Here is a 23,137-nt window from a genome sequence, read left to right as displayed (position 1 = left end):
CTGAAAAATATAAAAGAAATATGACATATAGCGTATTATTTATTTAATTAGATAAGAATAGAATTTACCAATTATAAATTAATCCCCCATAGTAGAATTTTCTAAATAAAGAATAAATGCTATCACACTTATCTCTCACATTCACAGCCACACGGAACATGCACCATACTGACACTGGTATGAGGCGTCTCACTTCTCTCTGTCTCAAACGTAAACAACCCAATCGGGTTGGTGGGTCTCCCCTATGTGATGTGGTCAGCTCATTTCTTTGTCACACACATAAGGATGGAAAAGATAAGCTCCTGGAATGGCCTGACATTTTATGTTAGCGACCACATCCACTAAAACATTCGTTAGCCGAGTCCGAAAAACAGCAAAGAAAAATTCGTTAGCATGGTCACTCATTAGCTGAGGTATAACTGTACTTTGCAGTTGCAGTGTATTGTAATCCTTGTTTCTACTTATTAATACCATGTAACGTATGGATCTCTGCTTGTAAGAAAAATGCCTTTATATTCTGCAATGACAAGTTTTAAACTTTTGTATAAATTGTATAATGTAGTTTTAATCAATTGAAAATTAATTCCACTGTTACTCTGTAAAAAGCAACAATACTGCAGTCAAAAGAAGAAAAAAAATTATATTGCTCGTCTTGAAGATATATTTTTCAATGCTGTGACAAAAGAGAACATTTAGGCATGTATATGTGGCAACTCAGAAATAGCTCTTGATAATTCAAATGTAGAAAAAGAACTATTTAAATTTTAGATGTTAGTATTAGAATCTAATCACAGTTGTTTTTAGACTCATCTCCACAAAACCTATTTTTTGTTTTTAAACTCTAATGTTAAACTGTGCCAGAGCACTTCCATATGTTATATTATTATTTTCCTGACGTCCATGTAGGCACAAGACTCTTTGTGGGAGGTCAGCACAGTACTGCTCCTTAAACTCATCCACCGTTTACACTTTCACCACCCTCTCAGGCAAAACATTCCATGCTTCTACCACTCCCCATGTCTTCAATCTATCCTCATAACCATTGTGCAGTTTCGTTATCTTTTTCTGTTACTTCATTCCCTATGAAATCCAGGTATATTCTGATCAAACCTTTAAATAATGCGAGCACAACTTATCACTCATGGTCAATGTCCTCCTGAATACTGCAGAACTTCAATGAGATGTCTTCATTCCATTTGCAACATGTCCTCTGAATTCAAATTTCTATCTATAACCACCTTAAGATCCCTTGCTCCCTCCCCTTCTTCCAATATTCCAATATAACTCCACAAAGGATGCATGAAGCATGCCATATGTGATCCCAAATTTCACATTTAGTTGCATTAAACTAATATCCCTATTTGTTTGCCCACCTTTTATGCTTCATATCATCTGCAAACAACTGAATATCTCACTATAATCCTATGACAACAATATCACTGACAAAGACTGAACAATAATGGTCCCGGTACTGAATCCAGTGGAGCTCTATCTTCTTACTCCCCAATACGCCTTTCCCATATACAACTCTATGATATATCTCAGAAAGCACAGTTACCAATCCACTAACCTGAAATCTATTTCCAATATGTGGAACGCTGTGCAAAAAAGACATTGTATGTATGCCTTACTCTCATCCACTGTTCTTGTTATTCTGTTGTAAAAGGTAACCAGATTACTAAAAACAAGCATGCCCCCTTAACAAATGTATGCTGACCTGTGTAAATAACAATGCCCTCATCTATCCAATTCTGTATACAAGTTCATAGCAATTTCTCCAAAATCTTAACTACGGAAGAAACACAAACTGGCTTATGGTTGAATACCTCCATTCTATTGCCACCTTTATGCAATATCACTATCTTACCTTCTTTTCACTCTCCAGGAACTTCTCCCATTGCAAGACATCCATTAAACCCAGTCAGTTCCACGGACAGCACGTTCTCTTAAAACACAACGTGAAATTCCATAGTCCTGTATTTAACGCACTCTGCATCTAGAATATCCTCTTCATTCACTTCTAACACTTCACTACTTCTTAGCCCTCTAAAAATAACGCCTGCTTTACCAGGATGGATATTATCCCAACTATATCATCTACATTGGTTACCTGTCTCCATCCAGCAAGGTAATCCATTTGCAGTCATTTTCCTCCTAATGGTCAGAGCAAAAAAAAACTCCTTGCATTGCACTGCTAATCTTTTAATTTGTCTTTTCTTACTATACTAACCAGAGCTTTATATTCCTCATGCAACTGTTTGCCTCTCTCTTTATGGTCTTTAATAATCTCTTTTTCATCTATAGTTCCTGTTTAATTTGTCTAGCCATTCATTTGACTCCAAATCACTATCTATTTCACTCAAGGTATACAATCTATCATTGCTGTCAAGTTTTTCTTAAGTATCTCCCATGCACCACCACCACCAACCTTTCAAATTCTTTCATCTATTGCATTGTTAAATGCTAGTTTCTAAGTCTGTCAGTGGCAGCTCGTCCATAAGGGTTGCAGCCCCTCCAGTATAAAATGAAAGTTCCTGCTTTATTAGCACTGTTCTTAAATTTCTATATACAGTCATACCCCAAAGTTATGTGGTAGGTGGGACCAACAAAAAGCACGTAAGTCGAATTCGCACAACTCGGGGTATAATTTTGCTTTTAATTTATATATACAAACATACAAAATATTAAACGTGTGGACAGACTTATGTGTTCGTCGAACGTGTTGTTTATTATTTTAATGGTATAATAGAACACAAACTAAGTAAATAATTAATTTATTAACTTGATGCTGATATTTCGCTGGTATTATAACCAGCATCTTCAGAGCACAAAAACACTGTTTGTCACAATACGCGAGACTAAAACAACATGGTGTACTTAAACAAAATTGTAGCAGCAACACAGACTAGAGTCCTGATTTTGGCACCCTCTATCTGAAGGGAAAAAAAAAAAAAAAACCGCTATCATATATTAATAGAGTCCTAGAAAAGTGCTAGTTTTTTCTTAATATGACTGTCTCCCAGATCTTCGGCAAGTTGATACAGCCATATTTGTTGAGATTTGGAGTGTTTTAGGGCGTCTGTCGCCTCTAAGAACAATCTCTCTGATTTATATGGGTTTCTGTGTAGTACTTTTGTGTTTTTCCAGTTGATCCTGTGTGCAGGGGTATCCAGAGCATGGTCTGCTAGGCCCGACTTCCCATAATGATAATTCCGGACGTATCGTTTATGTTCGCTGATGCAGATATTCACAGTTCTTCCTGTTTGACCGTAGTAGGCTTGATTGCATGAGCAGGGTACTTGGTAGACTCCTGGATGTGATAAAGGAGGAATGCTGTCCTTGGGTGAGCAGATGAGGGTGGCTAATTTGCTACATGGTCTGAATGTAGTGCGTAGTTTATGTTTATTGAGAATTCTTGAGATCTTTTCGGATGTGCCTTTAATGTAAGGGATGGTGACTGTTTTGTTGTGGTTCTCTGTGGTGGATGGTGGGAGGGGTTTCTTAGGAGTGTTTAGTATTTTGTTTATTTTTTGTGGATTGTAGCCGTTGGCCAAGAAGGTGTGGCATAAGTGAGTCAGTTCAGCAGTAAGAGCCTTGTCATTTGAACAGATTGCTCTCGCTCTATGGGTTAGCGTTTTTAATATGCCATATTGTTGAGAAGGATGATGGTGTGATTGTTTGTGTAAGTATCTGCCTGTATGTGTGGGTTTTCTGAAAACTGAAAATGATAAGGAACCATCTGGGAGACGTGTGATGAGTGTATCCAGGAAGGGCAGACAGTTGTTGGCTTCCAGTTCCATAGTAAAGTGGATTTTTGGATGTTGGCTATTTAAATGTGCTAAGAATGTTTTCAATGTCTCAGGGCCATGTGGCCAAATAGCAAGCACATCATCAACATAGCGTAGCCAAAGTGTTGGTTTGAGAGTGGCTGTATTGACCATCATCCTTCTCAACAATATGGCATATTAAAAACGCTAACCCATAGAGCGAGAGCAATCTGTTCAAATGACAAGGCTCTTACTGCTGAACTGACTCACTTACGCCACACCTTCTTGGCCAACGGCTACAATCCACAAAAAATAAACAAAATACTAAACACTCCTAAGAAACCCCTCCCACCATCCACCACAGAGAACCACAACAAAACAGTCACCATCCCTTACATTAAAGGCACATCCGAAAAGATCTCAAGAATTCTCAATAAACATAAACTACGCACTACATTCAGACCATGTAGCAAATTAGCCACCCTCATCCGCTCACCCAAGGACAGCATTCCTCCTTTATCACATCCAGGAGTCTACCAAGTACCCTGCTCATGCAATCAAGCCTACTACGGTCAAACAGGAAGAACTGTGAATATCCGCATCAGCGAACATAAACGATACGTCCGGAATTATCATTATGGGAAGTCGGGCCTAGCAGACCATGCTCTGGATACCCCTGCACACAGGATCAACTGGAAAAACACAAGTACTACACAGAAACCCATATAAATCAGAGAAATTGTTCTTAGAGGTGACAGAAGCCCTAAAACACACTCCAAATCTCAACAAATATGGCTGTATCAACTTGCCGAAGATCTGGGAGACAGTCATATTATGAAAAAAACTAGCACTTTTCTAGGACTCTATTAATATATGATAGCGTTTTTTTTTTTTTTTTCTTCAGATAGAGGGTGCCAAAATCAGGACTCTAGTCTTTGTGTTGCTGCTACAATTTTGTTTAAGTACACCATGTTGTTTTAGTCTCGCGTATTGTGACAAACAGTGTTTTTGTGCTCTGAAGATGCTGGTTATAATACCAGCGAAATATCAGCATCAAGTTAATAAATTAATTATTTACTTAGTTTCTGTGTTCTATTATACCGTTAAAATAATAAACAACATACAAAATATTAGTTAATTGGGACCAAAGGTTTACAAAAACATCTATTTTTTTAAGAAATATAAACATAATTGTAGTTTTTCGTACATAAAAAAAAAAAAAAAAAGTTATTTCGATGTCGATGGTTTCATAAAACCTAATGGATTCGTCTGACGGCTAATGTCTTTTTCTTGTCATTAGCAAAAATTTCATAGCAAGCCAATGTTTTTTATTCCTTGCCTTGTGGTTACAATTCGTTCCTCGTTAGAATCTATGTCCTCCAAAATCTGTAAACCTTCTGTTAATTTTGCAATTGTCATGTGCTTTTCTGGTAGAACTAGATCTGAGGTTTCGGTCTCTTCAGTAGCACTTTGCTCACACATTTCTGTGAACTCGTCAATTGTAAGCTCCTTGTTATGTGAGTCTAACAGCTCACTGACATCTTTACTGTCGACTTCTAAATCTAATTGCCTGGCAAGGTTGACAACTTCTTCTATTGCCTCAACAACTTGATCAGTTTTTGGCAACATTTCTGTTTCACATTTAAAAAAGGATGGACAAAGTTTTTTCCAGACACCATTCAAGATTTTTTGGGAAATTTCACCCCAAGAATCTCGGATAATCCTTACAGCATCTAAAATATTAAACTGTTTCCAAAACTCTTTAACAGACAGGTGCTCATTTTGCCTCATAGCTTCATTCAAACGAACGCTGTGTGTAATACGCTTTGAATATTTTGATAATTCCTTGGTCCATCGGTTGAAGTAAGCTGGTTGTATTTGGAGGCAAGAAAGCAACTTTTACATGTGGATCAAAATCAATTAAAGTTGCAGAAGGGTGACCAGGTGCATTATCAATAATGAGCATAACTTTAAATTTTTTTTAAACTGGCAATAACGTTCAACTTCAGGTATGAAGTGGTGACCAAACTAGTCTTCAAAAATAGAAGCTGTCACCCAAGCTTTAGAATTTGACTTCCAAATCATTAGCAAGCCAGCTTTAGATTATTTTTTTTTTTTTTCAGAGCTCTTGGATTTTCTGAGCGATAAATTAAGAGAGGTTTTAACTTGCAATCACCAGCTGCATTTCCACCAACCATTACTGTCAACCGATCTTTGGAAGCCTTAAAGCCAGGAAACGTTTTTTCTTCACATGTGATGAAAGTTCTCTTAGGCATCTTTTTCCAGAAAAAGCCAATCTCGTCTACATTAAATATGGTTTGACTGCTATAGCTACCTTCCTCGATGATAGCCTTAAGTATTTCAGGAAAAGCAGACGAAGCCTCTTTCCGCCTCTACGTGATGCTGTGCCAATTACAGCGATTTTTAAATCGGTTGAACCAACCATTACTGGCCACAAAATTTTCTTCTTGGGCCGCTTCTCCAGCTTCTACTTTTAGCCTCTCAAAAATCAGCTTGACTACATATTGTCGTTTGATCAACTGGACAATTTTTTCTCTCACTTGATTATCACACCATAATTTAAGCATTGTTTCCATCTCACCAATAATCCCATGACGTTTACGAATTATCCTTGAATTCAATGATTGGGCATTTTTCACAGCAGCGAGAATTCTTTATCTTTCATGACTGTTCTTACTGTGGATTCCTGTAGATCGAACTTCTTTGCTAGCTCACAAATTTTCATTCCGCCTTCAAAATCCTTAATAATGTTGAGTTTTGTTTCCAAAGTCAATGTTTTTCTTTTCTTGCTAGCTGTAGAAGAATCAGACTTGCTTCTTTTGGGTGACATTATTTTTTATGTGATAAAATTTTTATCAAGAACATAACATTAAACATTTGCAAGGTTTGTAGACTAAAAGTCCTGTATGAATGGAGGCCGTGCAAAACACATCAGTGCTTGTTCACAGCATGTGCGACAATGGCGAATGCTGCCAGTGCCAGAAATATACGACTAGTGGCGAGGTGTGAAGTGGGATGGGAATACATACATATAAGAAACCGCATAACTCCGGATTTGCGTAGGTCGGGGTATGACTATTCATCTAAAAGCCATTATTTTATTGTTTGTAATACAATACTGCTCGATAGTGTTTTATATAATTCATTTTGTAGCAATAGTTGTATTTTGCAATAGTCAGTGTGCTGTGTGGGCTAGGGCTAATATCAGTATTGGCTAGTATACCAAATGCTGGAGCTACATTCAATGCAGACCACACCAAACAGCTACATAGTGGGGTAACGTGATTTATGTGCAGTTTGGGCAGGTAGCATTGCAGCCCAAGATACATTGCTACTACACGTGCACAAACAACACAAATTAACGTTATGGTAGATAGATAGTCTGCGTTTACTAGCATTTCATTCATATCTTTGTAGAAATGAACAAAGAGAAGAATTCTGTTAAATATTTGCAAAATATAAAATTTTCATGTCTGGAACTGCATTAATCACACACATACAATGGTGCCACCATAATGAGTGGGGAAAGAGGTGTACAAACAATTATAAAGCAATCTGCACATGTTGTACATTATTATGCCTACAAACTTAACTTAATAATGGAAAAGGCTGCATCACAAAATTTGTAAGCTCGAATTTTTTTTTAGTAGTCTTGCTGCAATACCTGCATTTTTTTCAAAATCACCCGCACGTTTAGCTACACTTGAGGGTCGAATACTCGATGGAATTTCGATAGTAGATTTTGAAAATAAGAATTTTGAAACAATGTTTTGAATCTCCATAATAATAAAAATTTAGCAACACAAGGAGCTACAGAACTACTTTGCACTTTGAATGAAGAAGATTTTAATTTTAATTTTTGGTTAAACTTTTTCCACGAGGTCATGCCTCGTGTTGATATTTTATATTGTAAACTAGGGGCTCTGCCCTCCCCCGTCTTGTATAAAGTAGATGTCTTGTATACAGCTACTTTAGTGTTTCAACTAATTTCTCTCTTATTCCATATAAATTTATTCAGTTGACTTCCTACCATACCAGCTTTGTTGATTTCCATATTTAATTTACTGTCTCCACTAAAAATTGTGCCTAAGTAACTGAAATGTTTTGCTCGTTCTATAGGTTCTCCATTCACAATGCAGTTGATATTTTCAGTGATTCTCCCTATTTTCATTGTCTTTGTCTTGTTATTGCTGACCTTCACACCATATCTATTACAACAGTTATTCAATTCAGTCAGGGAATCTTGAAGACTTCTAGCAGATTTATTAAGAAGTATAACATCAAAAGAGCTGAGATTAACATCTCCAATTTTGATATCAGATTTAATACCACTTTCCTTCATAATGTGATCCATATAGATAATGAATAACAGGGGGTATAATGTTTATCTTGTCTGATACCAGATTTAACATTAAACCATCTTCCTGTACTTCAATTCTAACTGCTGACTTATAACTCAAATAAAGACTACTGCTTGATATAACGCCCCACTGACACCACACAACTGTTGCATTTTGAATAGCTTCTTTCTTGGTACCTTGTCATGCCTTTTCAAAATCTACAAAACAAATATAGATTGTCGTTAAGTGGAAATCGGATCCTGAATCCAGCTTTTCTTCCACAATCCTTCTCATCCGTTTCTCAATATACTTGTATAAATCTTACCAGGAACACTCGGTAGGGAACTACCTCTGCAATTCTTACATTCAGTTTTATTTCCCTGTTTATATTGTTACAATGAGAGCTCTACTCCAAATCATAATTTGTCTCTGTATTATTAAGAGAGACCTCCAGGGAGTCAGAGACTCCTCAAGGGAGGCCACATACTACACACACAAGCTGTCATACTTATTCTTGAATTCATTCACACTGCTTGCACTCACACCATCCAATTGTAATCCATTCCAATCACACACCACCCTCTGAGAGAAAAATCTAGCCCTCACACCCTTCTTGGCGGCCTTCATTCTCAGCTTCCAAGGATGCCCTCTCGTCCTTTCTCCACCCTCCATAAATTGAAAAATTTCAATCAATTGAAATCCTGTATGATGCTCTCAGACGTTTGTAAGTCGCAATCACCCTCTTTCTCCTGTTTGCTAGTGTCTGCAGCCTACAAATTTTTAATCTGTATTCCACAATCCTGATATTTTTAACACTCTCCTTTGTACTCTCTCCAATATATTAGAATCGCAACGGAAACCAGGAGACCAGACTTGCACACAATAGTCCAAGTGAGATCTTATCAAGGCCTTGTAAAGAGGCAAAATAACATCCTTACATGTGAACATCCGTCGTTTCAGCATTGCAATTATCTTTTGAGTTGTATTTGCAATCTTTGCCACATGGTCCCTAAACTTGAACTTCCTATTGTTATTTATTGGTGTATATATGTCGTGCCTTATTGTCCTTTATAAATCTTATCTGTAGTTCTTTAGTCTTTCGATTAGTTGTTCTGCTGTTCCTGTTTGGGCCACTAATTTACAGTGCTTAGTTAGAGCCGAATTTTTATCAGATAACGTTCTTTCTGACGGATCACGCATATTATTCTTGCAGACAAAGAGAATGCCCTGGGCAAGAGCCAAATTCTTCTATTGTTGCAGTTCTGGAGTTAGCTCCTTTTCGGAATCGAGAAAAATTTATTTGTTAATACAGCCGCGTCATCTTGATTCCTATACAAAAAAGATATTTCTGTCAGAGAGTTAACACGCAGATAATCACAAGGCATTAGAATCTATTATTTAATACACTATTAGTTTATTCCTTAATCAGCAGTCATAACCAAATTTCCTAGCCTCATTCCACCAATACAATACGACACTGGATATCTAATCATGCCAAAGTGAATGACTTTACATTTACTGACATTGAACTGACACCCATTTTCCCATGCCCACAATTCAAGCCTATTCAAATCATTCTGCAAAGATTGCATATCAGCAGCATTCCTGATTATCCAAGTCTTTTGAACTAAAAGATAACATACAGCTATCTTCTATCTTTAAATGTATTCTATACATTCATTCTTGCTATCATTTCATTCATTCTCTTCATCTCCACTCTGCATTATCATACTGAAGCAACCCACTCACTGTCCTCCCTCTGACACATTTCTGCTGCACTATCTCTAACATCAGTCTCAGATCTCTTGCTACATGATTCCTCTCAGGTCATTCATACCAACCATTACTATCATCGCTCCTCTACCTTTTCACTTCATTAGCACACTGTCATTCCAGCTGGCAAGCACTCTAATCACCTTGAATCATTGAATCTCCATACATGATACTCCAACCAATTATCTTTGAGGTTTGCCATTGAAAAAAATATTTTTGCATTCTTGGATGTGCTTTACCAAGACATTAAAATACTGTTTCTTGATTATACTTGCATAAGTAGTGTATCATTTCAATTTTCCTGTTATTTGTCGAGTCTTCGAATTTATCAGTTCTCTCTCTCTCTCTCTCTCTCTTCTAAAGTACTCCAAATTACATCTATATCTTGGCCTTCCTTTGTGTCTTTCTTTCCATTTTTGCTTCAAATATTCATTGTACTAATCTTTTATCTCCTGTTCCATTAAAGTGATCATATCATCTTAGATTATCTCTGTTTACGCTTAGAATGTACGTGACATTGTTTCATGCTTTGTTTCCATATCAATCAGGGACACGACAAATTGTTTGTTTAAAGAAAAAAATGGGGGGGAGTAATGCAAAAAAAAAAAAACGTGTTACCTTAGTAAATGACTACAGGGTGGGGAAAATTAATTGAATTATATGATCACACTGATTGCACCATATATTTCATGTGTACTGACTGAGCGCTTAGCAAGCAAATCCATCTTGTGCATGTCGATGTTTTATTTATATAATTTTATTTTTTTTTTGTAAAATATTTGTATTGAATAATATTATACTAACATGAATTTCCTTATCCTCATCATACTGCATAGCAAAACAGAAGTAAAAGGTTTATTGTATAAGGGAAATTTATTCTGCAGATTGTCATTTTATTCTTTTATCCTAAGAAATAATTTTTTAAGCTTATTTCTGAGAAAAAACTAACCCATTCTTTTATTGCTTTATTTTTTGTGTGTAGAGGCTTAAGTGCTGTGAGGACATCATGTTGGAGGCTTAATGAATTGTATACAGCACTCAGAAAGGATTAAAACAATTTAATACTTCCTATATTTTGCTTCAGTCACTGAGACATCTTCAGGGATTACAAAAAACTAATGTACCATATATACAAATACCACACAATACTAAGCCCAACCACATGGGTGACTCTAGTCCTATCTAGGTGGAGCACCCTCTAAGGGCAGTTGTAGGTGCCTGGAATGCAAGGTGGGATCTCTGATAAGTGTTTCCCAAATCTTAGGAAGCTTAATGCAACTGTATTTATTAAGATTTGGTTGATTTCTGAGAGCTGCTGATTCTAAAAATAGTCTCTCATTTTTGAATTTGCTGTGGTGGAGCATGGTGGTTTTTTCCCCCATGAGATCCTGTGGATTGTATCCAAGGCATGGTGAGCCATGCCTGACTGACCTTAGTCGTGGTTGCAGATGTGTGACTTGTGTTCCTCCAGGTTGCTGATCTGCCAAAGCCAATCAGTGGTGGGATTATAGGAGTTTAGGTCTTCCTGTATCTCACCTGTTCCATCTTTATTACTGAAGATAGGTTACTGTACATTAAAAGAATTGAAAAAGAGCAATCAATAAATCTAAGCCCAACTTCGAAAGGGCCAAATCAGTAAATTTTTCTACTGTTCAAAGGGCAGTCAAGCCTTTTGGTTTCTTTCCAAGGTCACTGGATGCAACTTCTGCTCTTCCATGTTTTTGTCTTTCCCACCCAAAGGGATACCTTTAGGTGACCTTATGTCCTCCTTATATCTTTATGGGAAATTATTCCCCTTTCCTTTAAGCTTTAACCCATTCAAAAGAGACATTGTTTGATCTTTATATTTATGTTTTTTTTTTTTTAATTCATTGTTTCTTCCAAAGGAAAACTTTGGCTGTTCAGTAAATCTATTAAGAGGTTCCTCCTAAACCAGATCACATATACCACTCCTATGAGGAACAAAATTAGACAAGACAAAATGTCTTGTCTAATTTTGTTACTAAAAATAGTACAATTGAAGTCAAACTGTCACTTTTAATAGCTGTTTTGCCAATAAAGAGAGGTTATTGGTACAACAATTCAAATTTAATTTAAATTTCGTAGTTAGAGAATTATTGCAATATAAAATTTGCTCTTGCAAAATTGACAGATTCAGATGGTTCTTGACTTTATGCTCTTGACAGTAACTGGGAAACATGAATGACCCTAAAAGCCTCTCTAAAAATGTCCAGTATAATTTGAGAAACATGATCTACAAAAATCTTAATTGCTAAAGATCTACACAACACACTGATCTGTGTATTACCTATGTGGCTTATCCAATCTTGATGAACACAAGAAATGTAAAATGAAATAACATTTGTCTAGAAGAAAATTTAATTAAAGATTACAGTATTAGCATAAGGATTCCAAATACAAATTTCAATAAGATATGAATAGCCCAAGCAGAGGAAAAGCATTATATTGACTGAGAATATGAATCTATTAAGTGTCTACAAATTTTGCACAAAATTCACCATAGAAGAGTCAAAAACTGCTTTGTAATAGAATTCTGTGAAAAATCACAAAATAAAAATATATTAAACTAATTTATTAAGCTGGCCTGGTTGGCCGAATGGTTAGCGTATCTGCTCTCCAGCCAAAAGGCTGCTGGTTTGAATCCCGCCATGGGCATGGATGTTTGTCTGTGAAAATGCTAGTGGTGGTGGCTGGCAGTAGATGGTGCTGGTGTAGATGAAGGTAGTTGCGGTTAGTGGAGACAGAGTTGTAGAGTAGGTACCCTCCCTCGATGAGTCTTTGAACTCCCTGGAGGTGTTACGTAATAATAGTAATTTTTGTTTATGAAACTGCAGCATTTCAGAGTTAGTGTTGAAAAATAAGAAACAACCCATCGTCAAGTTGAGCTGCTTTAGTATCCCATTTACAAAAGATGAACTTTGTCCAGAGATTCTACATTTATTAATGTATGAAGTAGATTCGTGCGCTTAATTTATAGCTGCTGTTACTAAATTTCTTTGTATTTATAATTTTCCACACCGTACTGGAGCTATGTTCTGACATGAACTTTAACATTTTTCTTGGGTTTCCTCATTGGTTTAGAAGGTTGGGAATCTAATGTATTAATGAAAAATAATATATGGACTCTAGTAGAGCTCATGTTTTATTAGCATAATACCAAGGCAGCATAAAGAAAGTTATATTTTCTCACATGCTACAGAACTCAGCATTTTTATTGGCAACCTTACATTTGCCAACTAGCATGAATAACAACAGATTACTTGTTTTTGGATGACCACAGCAAGAAAAAGTACACCAGTACATATGAATAACATCTCAAGTTATTCATATGTACTGGTGTACTTTTAAAATTACAACAACGGAGTCTCCGTAAAGCCGGAAAATTTTTCTGAAGCTAGAAAATCTATTATCTACACTGGTATGTATTCCTCACAGGTGTAAATGCTCTCATTGGTGGGTCACATTGTTTGAACTGCTACCATTCATATTTCATATTCACATTGATGAATACTATAAATGGATCTTCTCTACCAACAGAATAACGGATTATAAAATTCATTAGTGAGAGACTGAAAATCGGAACATTTAAGCAATCAACTATGTATTATTCTTAACAGTATTGTTTGCTGTTGGTTAACATATTTTATGTTCTTTAGTCTTGAGAAGATAAGACATTACATTGCAAACAAAATTTAACCTTCTTTGACCTTTTATTCAAAAACGTTTGTCTAACTCATGGTTAGTTAAATTATGCTGGCCTGAGTGGTTAGCATATCCGCAGTCCAGCCAAAAGGGCTGCAGGTTCGAATCCCACCGTGGGCATGGATCTTTGCGATTGTCTGTGAAAATGCTGGTGGTGGACGGTAGATGGCATTGGTGGAGACAGAGTTGTAGAATAGGTACCCTCCCTCAATGAGTCTTTGGACTCCCTGGAGGTGTCATGTAATAGCAGTAATAATAATCGATTAAACATTAGAGAATCCTTCTAATGTAAAACAAATTGTTTTCATAAAGTAGTTACTACTAAAGCAAACCTGAAAAAAGTTGTCTGTCATTGCAACATTATGTTAAATTAATCTGTGGGTATTTTTCAAACTTCATTCTATATAAATTTATTACTGAAATGTAGTAAACTTTTCCTTTTCAGGTAGTAATGAATCAAATTCTACTAAAATATCTCCACTCTCATTGGCAATATCAGAAAGTAAAACAGGACTTGCTTCAACATTATCATCCCACTTGCTTAGCAATAAGGAACATAATCAGAAAAACTCTGCTGGAAATACTAGCATTTCACTTTTTAAATCAGGAATGGAACCACTCGAAGATAGAAATGGAAGACCACTTACTATAGCTAAGTTAGTTTTTTTTTTTCTATGTTTGTATGAATGATTTTAAGTATGTTTGGAAAATTAAATAGCAATAATTGCATTATACAATATAAATCATTGTACATATGTACTTGACATCCCAATTCAAATCCCCCATTTGGGGGGGGCTCATAATTATATTTTCCATGGCAGTAATTGAGCAACATGAATCCCCAAAAATCTTAATTTTTGAAGATCTACACAATCCACTCATCCTCTGGCCTGCGTTCCTCACAAGTGTGAAATGCTATTATTGACTACATTAACTGAACTGCTACAATAAACGTAAGATGAAATAGTGTTTACCTAAAAGAAAATTTAATTAAAGATTACAGTATTAGCTAAAGTTATTACTCAATCTTTAGATTCAGTCAGCATCCAATTTAAATACCTAACAAAAGCAAAATGCGTATTAACATAGTAGGAATCATATAGTGAAAGAAAAGGAGGAAACTATTTAAGGAGATGGGGCTATCTCAAAGAGTATAACAGATCAAAGATCACATTTTGAGTAATGGACATAAAGTGTATCTTCTGGCAAATAGTGGAAAAGAATTATTGGGAGGGGCATAATTATGAAAAGAGGCTAGAAATTAAACCAAAGTACCCTCAAACAGTTACTCGTACATACAGGATCCTATGATGGGCCAACTCAATTTTTCATAATAATTAAAATTGAAATATAGAAAGCTAGGAAATATCTTAGCTTTCTATCACCAGTTTCCAGCCAAATAAATGTTATTGATTATGTCTCCAAAATATTTTCAGCTTTTGCTATGCTATTTAATACTACAGTTATCTGTAAACATGATAATGTTATTGCTGAAACAAAACAAGAAAAAAAAAAATTAATGGCATAGATTGATGGCAAAAATCGTTTGCATTTCTGACATGGTCAAAACAGCACATCAGATTACACAATTGTTGAACACACTGAATAGCATGGATAGGGATATTAGTATTCCCTTTTATAAGGCGCTACTTGACTGTGTACATGTTTAATCACCTGGATTCAATAAGTGATGAAGAGAATCAAACAGAGGGATCAAAATTGGGTCCAATTCCTGAGAAGAGACTTGAAGGTCTGTGGGTTTTAAAGACTAGTTGATAGGCGAAGAAGTGGAGACAGGATAGAAACACAAATCATTAAAGTAGTTTCCATCAAACTACCAATTTACTGCTCTCATTCTGGTGCTGTTGAAAAGATGAGGGAAAGGCAATAGTCAATTTCAACTGTCAGTTAATCAGTGACTATCAACATGAATTCCAAAATCTACTGCAGCTGTCTTGACCTACATTGCCCACCTATGAACAACACACCAGGGAAAGGTTTGGAGAAGCCTGCAGCATTGTATTTAGCATTTCCAAGGCATCCGATAGCTAAAATAAAAACTCAATGCCAGACCCCTAACTGCCATTTTATGATCTACCTTCCACCATTTGTAAACAGCTTGTCCATTTTCTCTCAGATGACTTATATGTAATGGAGAGTAACACTCTCTCCAGATTTTCCTACTAATGCAGATGTTCCTCATATACATACATGATCTCTTCTTTATGTCAAACCATTGTTTTGATGATATTCTCCATTCACATGACAAATATTGTTGACAACAGTCAGCTAAAATGATTTCAAAACACAATTTTATCTTTTTTTTGAAAAAATAAAATTAGCTCTTGCCCCCTGCACCCTTACTTTTGATTAACTCAGCTCAACACTCAAGATCAGATCTCTCTCTCTCTTCACAGACTGACACTTGTCTTTCCTTGTGCAAGTAAGTACATTTCTTTTATAATATCCTCACTGTCTAAAAACTTGGCACCCATTTCTGTTCAAGATGTTACATCTTCCCAGTGTATCTACTACTATACAAATACCAAAGACGAGTTTTTTTTTGTGTGCGTTTTTTTTTTTTTATCCATCCAAAATAGATCCAATATAATTATAAAAAATAGACAAATTTTTATTTCTCAAATTGAAAATATAGTTGCAGAATGATTCTGAAAATATATGATAAAGAAGATTGACCTACTAACAGATGTTTAGAAATTGATCCCATTTGAAAGCACTCATAATAAAATATGATCTTTAATTTTTTTGAAGATCAGATGGCATCCACATACCCCACTGTACCGCAGATCTATGAAGCACCCAAAATTCATAGTGAATGCCATTTTACTAATTAGAAATGCAATACATTCAGCATATTTATCTGGGCTGGTTGGCTGAGTGATTAGCATATACACTCTCTGCCCAATAGGCGGCAGGTTCAAGTCCCGCTGATGGGGGAGATGAATTTCATTGCCCAATGTGAGACCATGGCTGCACTTATTGGAGGCCTGAAGTGGCTTAAAAAAAGTTCCATGTTTGGTCTCTAGAGCAGGGTTTCCAGACTATAAAAATAAAATTGATAGACAAACAGAATATCCTTAAGCCCACCCATTGTACAAATGTTCTGTAGGTTTGCAGCAACCCTTCCTAGGTGGAAACCCAGGAAGGGTTGCTGTGTATCATATGCAACATATGCAAGCGTATCACACTTCTTGAAAGAAGTCTCCATGGGCAAGGGACATCATGCCATGTAATGAGTCACATGTATGTAGCTGGTATAAATTGGAATATGATGCTCCCAAGTCAGTGCAATGTGTCTGGGCGACATGGCTGCAAGAAGGGAACTGATAGTTTGAAAGAGGCATTCTGATAGAATGCCATCCAAAGTCAACAATCAACGATACCATACTGAGATGAAAGTGCATGGAGTCAACTGCAAGTGCTACCTGCAGTGGACGATCTACCACACTCGCCTAACATGACCCTATGGAGGATAATATGTAAAATCCAGGCAGACATCAGCTGGAACATGAATCTGCTCAAACACATTCAGAAGCAAGATTCACAACATGGGTTTCCACAGTAGAACTGAATATGCAAGGCTCACATTGTGCAAATCACATACAGTGGTGCAAAGAGTATGTACAGTGGAATGTGGAAGCTTGGAAAGCTATGTTATGGAACAACTAATCACAATGCACCCTCCTCCTAGCAGATGTCCCCAGTAAAATGCTCTGGTAACTCCTAGTAGGGAATTTGGAGGTGACAGCATGATGGTATGGCCCTGGTCCTCTTTAGTGCCATGAACAATTGAACTCTGAGGACAATGCAATGCTTCCTACTTTATGACGTTTCTACGAAACTGACTATTGTCTCATGGCTACTGCTGTAACTGCATGGTTTATGGACATGAACATCATCACACTTGACTGGCCTGAACTCAATCCTATTGAACATATGTGGGGTTAACTGGGGCATCAGGTGAGGGCAAGGAATGTCCACCCCCGCAACAGTCCAGAACTAGGCCTAGGAAGAAATAGTCCAAAATTTCCATCGATCACTATCATACGCTTGTGGAAAGTATGCCCGAGAATTGCTGCAGTCATTACAGCAAAAGGAAGTCCTACATATTAAGATGGACGCCGTGGCTGTTTGTTCCTCACATTAATGGTGTCCATTGGCTTCTTAACAAGCAGTGTTTATGGAAATATGAAGGTTTTACAGTGATTACACTGCATTCAGAAAGCCTGCTCAAGTCAAATTCTAGATGATTAGGAATAGAACTCTCTTAGTACCCATCTATGAAAAGGGAAATAAAATTGAATATGCAAATTACAGAGAAATCTCACTACTGTGTTCCTGTCACAATTTGTGAAAAAAGACTAAGAAAAGTTGTGGAAGGGAAGCTTCAAGAACAAGCTGAGTTCATGCAAAATAGAGGTTGTTAGGATCAGATTTTCCCTTTCAGAAAAATAGTTGCAAAATCATGGGAATATAACAAGGATCTGCACTTAAGTTTTGTAGATCTAGAAAAGATCTATGATAAAGTACCAAGCATAATGCTTTTAAAAATGTTAAATTTTAATTTATTGATATCAGATTTGAGTTAGAAATACAAGACTTGACTTTGTTAGCGTTTAGAAAGGTTAATCTCAGGTATGGCCACTTAAACAAAATGGAAGAGAAAAGGCTAGCATAAAACAAGTTTTCAGTCAGAACAGCAGGAAAAAGACCCAGAAGGGAAACCAAGATCATCTTCTTTCTATTCAGGTTCCAGACTCAGTCCATCTTCTTCCTCTAGGCTTATATGTTAAGATCTTGGAGATCTAGATGAATAATACTGGAGTCTTGATAGGTAACAGATTCATTGATAGGAAGTTAGCAATGATTTAACTTTTTTACATAGTACTATCACTTTATCCTAATCATCCTTCTCCCAATCCTTGAGGCTACATATCAGAAAAGTATGCTTCATAGAAAAAAAAACCCTACCCAACACTGTAAAATACATTCACAATATTTTTAAGATTTACTCCCCCACCCCAACAATAATAATTTAAAAACTCTTGTTAACCATGTTAATGAATGTGTGTTCCAACCAGACTTTCCTCATGTCTGAAATTATCTTTGTTCAAAATAGTTGTTCCTTCTTTCCCACAATCCCCTAACATTCAGATTATAATAATTGCTGCTGCTACTATTACAGGAAAAAATATCTAGAAATTTATATTTCCATCAACTTTGTGCTACTTTCAAACCTCAATAAAGCTGGCTGTCCTCCTAAAAACCAGCTCCCTCAGTTGCAGATGTATACAAGGTTACTTGTTCTTGCAGCTTATATTATGGGCAACCCAGACTTGATCATATGTTGAGCTACTATGCATTGCTCGAGTGAATATAAACATGGACTCTTCAGACTCAGATCTTAAAAATGAGCTAAACCTCAAACACGATTATGGAATTATATGACCTATCCCCAGGCTGTCTACTATCGCCTTTTCAAACTACCAATTCTTTGTGCAGCTTGTGTGTAATTTACTATTTATCACGACTGCTGCTACAGCACCATGTAACTGCTTCAATTATCAGAATGACAAATTGCCTTCCTGATATGGTCAGATAAATGGTAATTACTGTATATTGTATTCTTTGTGTTGTCATAATTTCAGAAACTCATAATATGAAACATCAACCATGGCTAATATGCTTCTGTAGAAAGATTTTGCTCTTTATATTCATGCACTCTGAATTCTTGGTTAATTGTTTCCACTACATCATATCTATAGATTATGGAGATGCAGTATTTCACAAGCATCAAATAAATATGAAAATGACTTGTCAGACTCAGTAGATCTTAAAAAATGAACCAAACCTCAAAACACAATTATGGAATTATATGACCTAGTACCTTTAGGTAGGTCATCATTAGACTGTCAGACTAACTTCCTATACCACCATTAAGTTATTATAAACCAGTGTTGAATTTACTTCATTTTAACCAGTATTGGTAATCATGATTGTGTGTGTTATTTATTGAAGGAGTTTTTGATTTGTACAAAATAAAAATCATTAATGGGACTTATTTATTCTTTTGCCCTCTTACAGAGATATTCAATCTAAAAACATTCCTCCTGAAGAAACAAAGTGGAACATTCAGGGCATGTCAGTTGATAGCAGTAAAGCAATAAATACTTCTGGATCAAAGATAGAAGGAACAGTAAGTGAAATTTCCATCAAAACAACTACTGAGCAAAACACCATAGCACAGTTTCACACCATGAAACAGTCATATTTTTGTCAAAGTGACAGCATAGAGAATGAAATATCAACAAATAAACTGTTAAAAAAACTTAGTTCAGTGACAAAGACTTCTAGTACAGTGACTGCTTCTGAAACTTATTCAAGCTCAGCAAAAACAACAGACAACACAAAACTTGTGAGCAGTAATAGTAATGTAAATGTAATATCCCAAGAGGTGCAGCCACATGACAGTGCAACTAATACATCAGAAAAACTCTCCCCTAATAGGCAGCCACGGTTTGTGTGAAAAGTAATTAACGTTTCATATAAATCTCTTGGATTTCATGTCACATTCATAAATGTCTGCCTTTTCATATTATAATCTAGAGCAGAGGTGTACAAACTTTTTCACCTGGGAGCCAATTTGTGTTTTTCCCACACAGTCTATATCACTTATGACTAACAAGAATGTTTTTAAATTTTTGGAACTATAAATTAAGATATTAGAAATATTACTTTAGCCTATGTTTTCATTTAAGTATAGCATTTAAAATTACATTTTCTATAAATTTTAGTAGCTATCGAATTGTTTTGCAGAATCTAGACTGCTACGTCACAAGTTTGTGCACTTCTGAACTATACATATGCTGTCTAGCCAACTGGTGTTTTTAATGTTAGATGGATAGAAATGCTACAACAAACTTTAAAAATTAAAACTAAAAGTGTTTAAAAGCTATGACATTAATTTTAGGTAGCAGAAGTCAATAAAAACGTTACTTTATATATAAACTTCTCTCAACAGGCTAAAATGAAGCCTAACATCTGCTACTATTTTACAGTTTTTTTTAACTGAATAGGTTGGAAAATTCTCACTCTTTTGAGATAAATATGGAAATAGATTATGTATTAATTTAAATACAAAATAACATTGCAAGACTATTTCCAGTTTTTGATTTAAGAAACATAGCTAATATGTATATATATTTACTAACATACCTGCTGTTTCTTTTCCTTATTTGAAGAGCTAGTCATTTGGTCCTTATGAACCTTGATGTGTATGTAGCAAGCACACTATCACAAAAGTGTGCTTGCCCCTGTTGTGCACAGTAAATGCAACATGCTGTTGCCCAAAAATAGATAAGATATTTACCCTATAGCAGCAAAAGGTTTTTTTTTTTGTCTTTTCCCTCTTCACTATCACATATTTAGATCAAGTTTACCTCTCAGTGTGAGACCACTATCTTGCTAAATGGAAGACTGCAGTAGCTTGAAAAAAAGTTGTTTGGTCTTTAGAGGTGGATTTCTGATTTATTATTAATCCCATCTGCAGAACGCTCTAAGACTACTGGCCTTTAAGTGGGATTCACATAAAAAAAAATTTAATATGGAAGTGGCAGGATTTTCCTCCTGATAATTGTTTTTTTTTTTTTATCCCATAAAAACAAACTAGTTAGAGAACAAATGCAGTTAACACAATATACTAGCCACAACTTTAACTGGAATAGTGAAAGTCCTTGCTTCCCTCCCTTATCCCATAAAAACAAACTAGTTAGAGAACAAATGCAGTTAACACAATATACTAGCCACAACTTTAACTGGAATAGTGAAAGTCCTTGCTTCCCTCCCTTACAAACACACTGTGGATAAATCTTTGCACAGCCCCTATACTGATTTCCATTATCTTTGGAAATCAAAGATTTCTGCTAAGGACAAAAAGTGCATATCACATTCTTAGTAAATATTTCATGATATGAACGATTCAGCACATAGCTTTATTGTTTAAAATTTTATTTAATTCTATTTTCATTTATCTGCTTTTACAACAGACTTCCTGGATAGACTGCATTTGACTTATGATTTATATAAAATTTACAGATATTGTGAAGGAAAAAGTACAGTATCAGGAAGTTTGATAATCAATCCTTGCCTTCTCTTAGTCACATACATATTGTGAGAAATTATAAAAAAAATTAAGTGATTTAGTCTTAAAGAAAAAGTTTCAAGTATCAGCATATCTATCCATTTGGCATTTTGAGACCATGTACTAGTAGTCACCAACCTTTTTTGCCTAAGTAAAATTAAACTAGAACTGTTAATCCTTCCCAGTGTTGACATTAAATTTGTATAAATAAAACATTTTTTAAAGGCCTATAAGACCAGGTGCCAGACTGAGACCGTTGTTTGGTGATCATTGGTAAATGGCAAAAAAAAAATTGTATATATTTATTTGTATATTGTCATCACATCATTTTTTTTTAATTCTGTTGTAAATGTAATAGTAGATTAATCGTGTTTAATGTGAACTATATAAAGGAGCTTTCTTTAGAAAAATTAAATAAAAGATGAATTTATTTATTTACTTACTTTTTTATATGGCCTGAAATGCATTTCTTGTAAAATATTATCAGATAAGAAAATGAGAGCCCATTCATGTATTCTTATTTTAATAAACCTAATTTACTTAGTTACTATCACTTTATTAAACATCCTACAAAAGTCTCTCTAGATAAGTAATATGCAACTGTTTCATGATGTTTATTTGACATTCTGCCATATGGGTGTTCAAGCATGATGTATAATCCACAAATTGTCAGGAGGAAAGAGCAGAGAAGTCAGCTGTACTTCTAGTAGCCTGGTTTGAATCATACTTTGGTACATCTTTTTCGTTGCCCATTGTGAGACCATACCACTTATTGGAGGCTCAAGGTGAGGTAGAGTAATGTTTCCACAGCACAAGAGGCCAAACTGCTGCCGCCAGAATTCGCCATTCTGATTATTGAAGTACAATTACATGGTGCTCTATCAGATGTTAGTTAAGATGTAAAATAACATCCATTGATATTAAAATATCAGTGGATGTCATTTTAAAGGTTTAATAGATAACAGTTATGTTAGATGCTTCCATAAGAGTTGTTTCCTAAAAATTTCAAAGTGAAACAACTTTTATGTTGTTTCACTTGGAAATTATACCCAGCTTTCTTATAGACCAGTTTCAGACAGAAAAAGATTAGCTGAATTCAGATGACAGCAGCAGGCATTATAACATATACAACAAGCAATAAGTTATAGCTTAAGGCTACATCTATCTTGAATCTGAATGGGAAGGTTAACTGAAACAGGGTCAAGTAGCAATATAATGCTAATCTCACAAAGTTTCAGAATCTATAGGAAGAGTACCAATTGTTCGATGCTGTTGGCACACTCTCCCTTGATGAGTCTTTGGACTCCCTGGAGGTGTCAAATAATAATAATAATAGCAACTTAATAGCTGAG

At 35.6% G+C, this 23,137-nt stretch overlaps 1 protein-coding gene across 4 annotated transcripts in view; it reads left to right on the top strand.

Annotated features, from left to right (window-relative positions):
• LOC150101214 (rho GTPase-activating protein 45-like) overlaps window positions 1–22,223 on the top strand; it is a 519,012-nt gene extending 496,789 nt beyond the window's left edge. For all 4 annotated transcript variants that reach the window (XM_090401286.1, XM_090401287.1, XM_090401288.1 and 1 more), the window contains 2 exons: window positions 14,070–14,280; window positions 19,730–22,223. In XM_090401286.1, coding sequence (XP_090257412.1) covers window positions 14,070–14,280; window positions 19,730–20,171 — 653 coding nt within the window. In that variant the 3' untranslated portion in view covers window positions 20,172–22,223. The remainder of the gene's footprint in view (window positions 1–14,069; window positions 14,281–19,729) is intronic.
• Window positions 22,224–23,137: the final 914 nt, after the last annotated feature.

This window comes from Typopeltis vanoorti, chromosome 12 (assembly GCF_054136105.1).
Source record: "Typopeltis vanoorti isolate ZY-2024b chromosome 12, IOZ_Tvanoo_1.0, whole genome shotgun sequence".
Lineage (NCBI taxonomy): Eukaryota > Metazoa > Arthropoda > Arachnida > Uropygi > Thelyphonidae > Typopeltis > Typopeltis vanoorti.
This window is presented reverse-complemented; position numbering and strand designations above follow the sequence as displayed.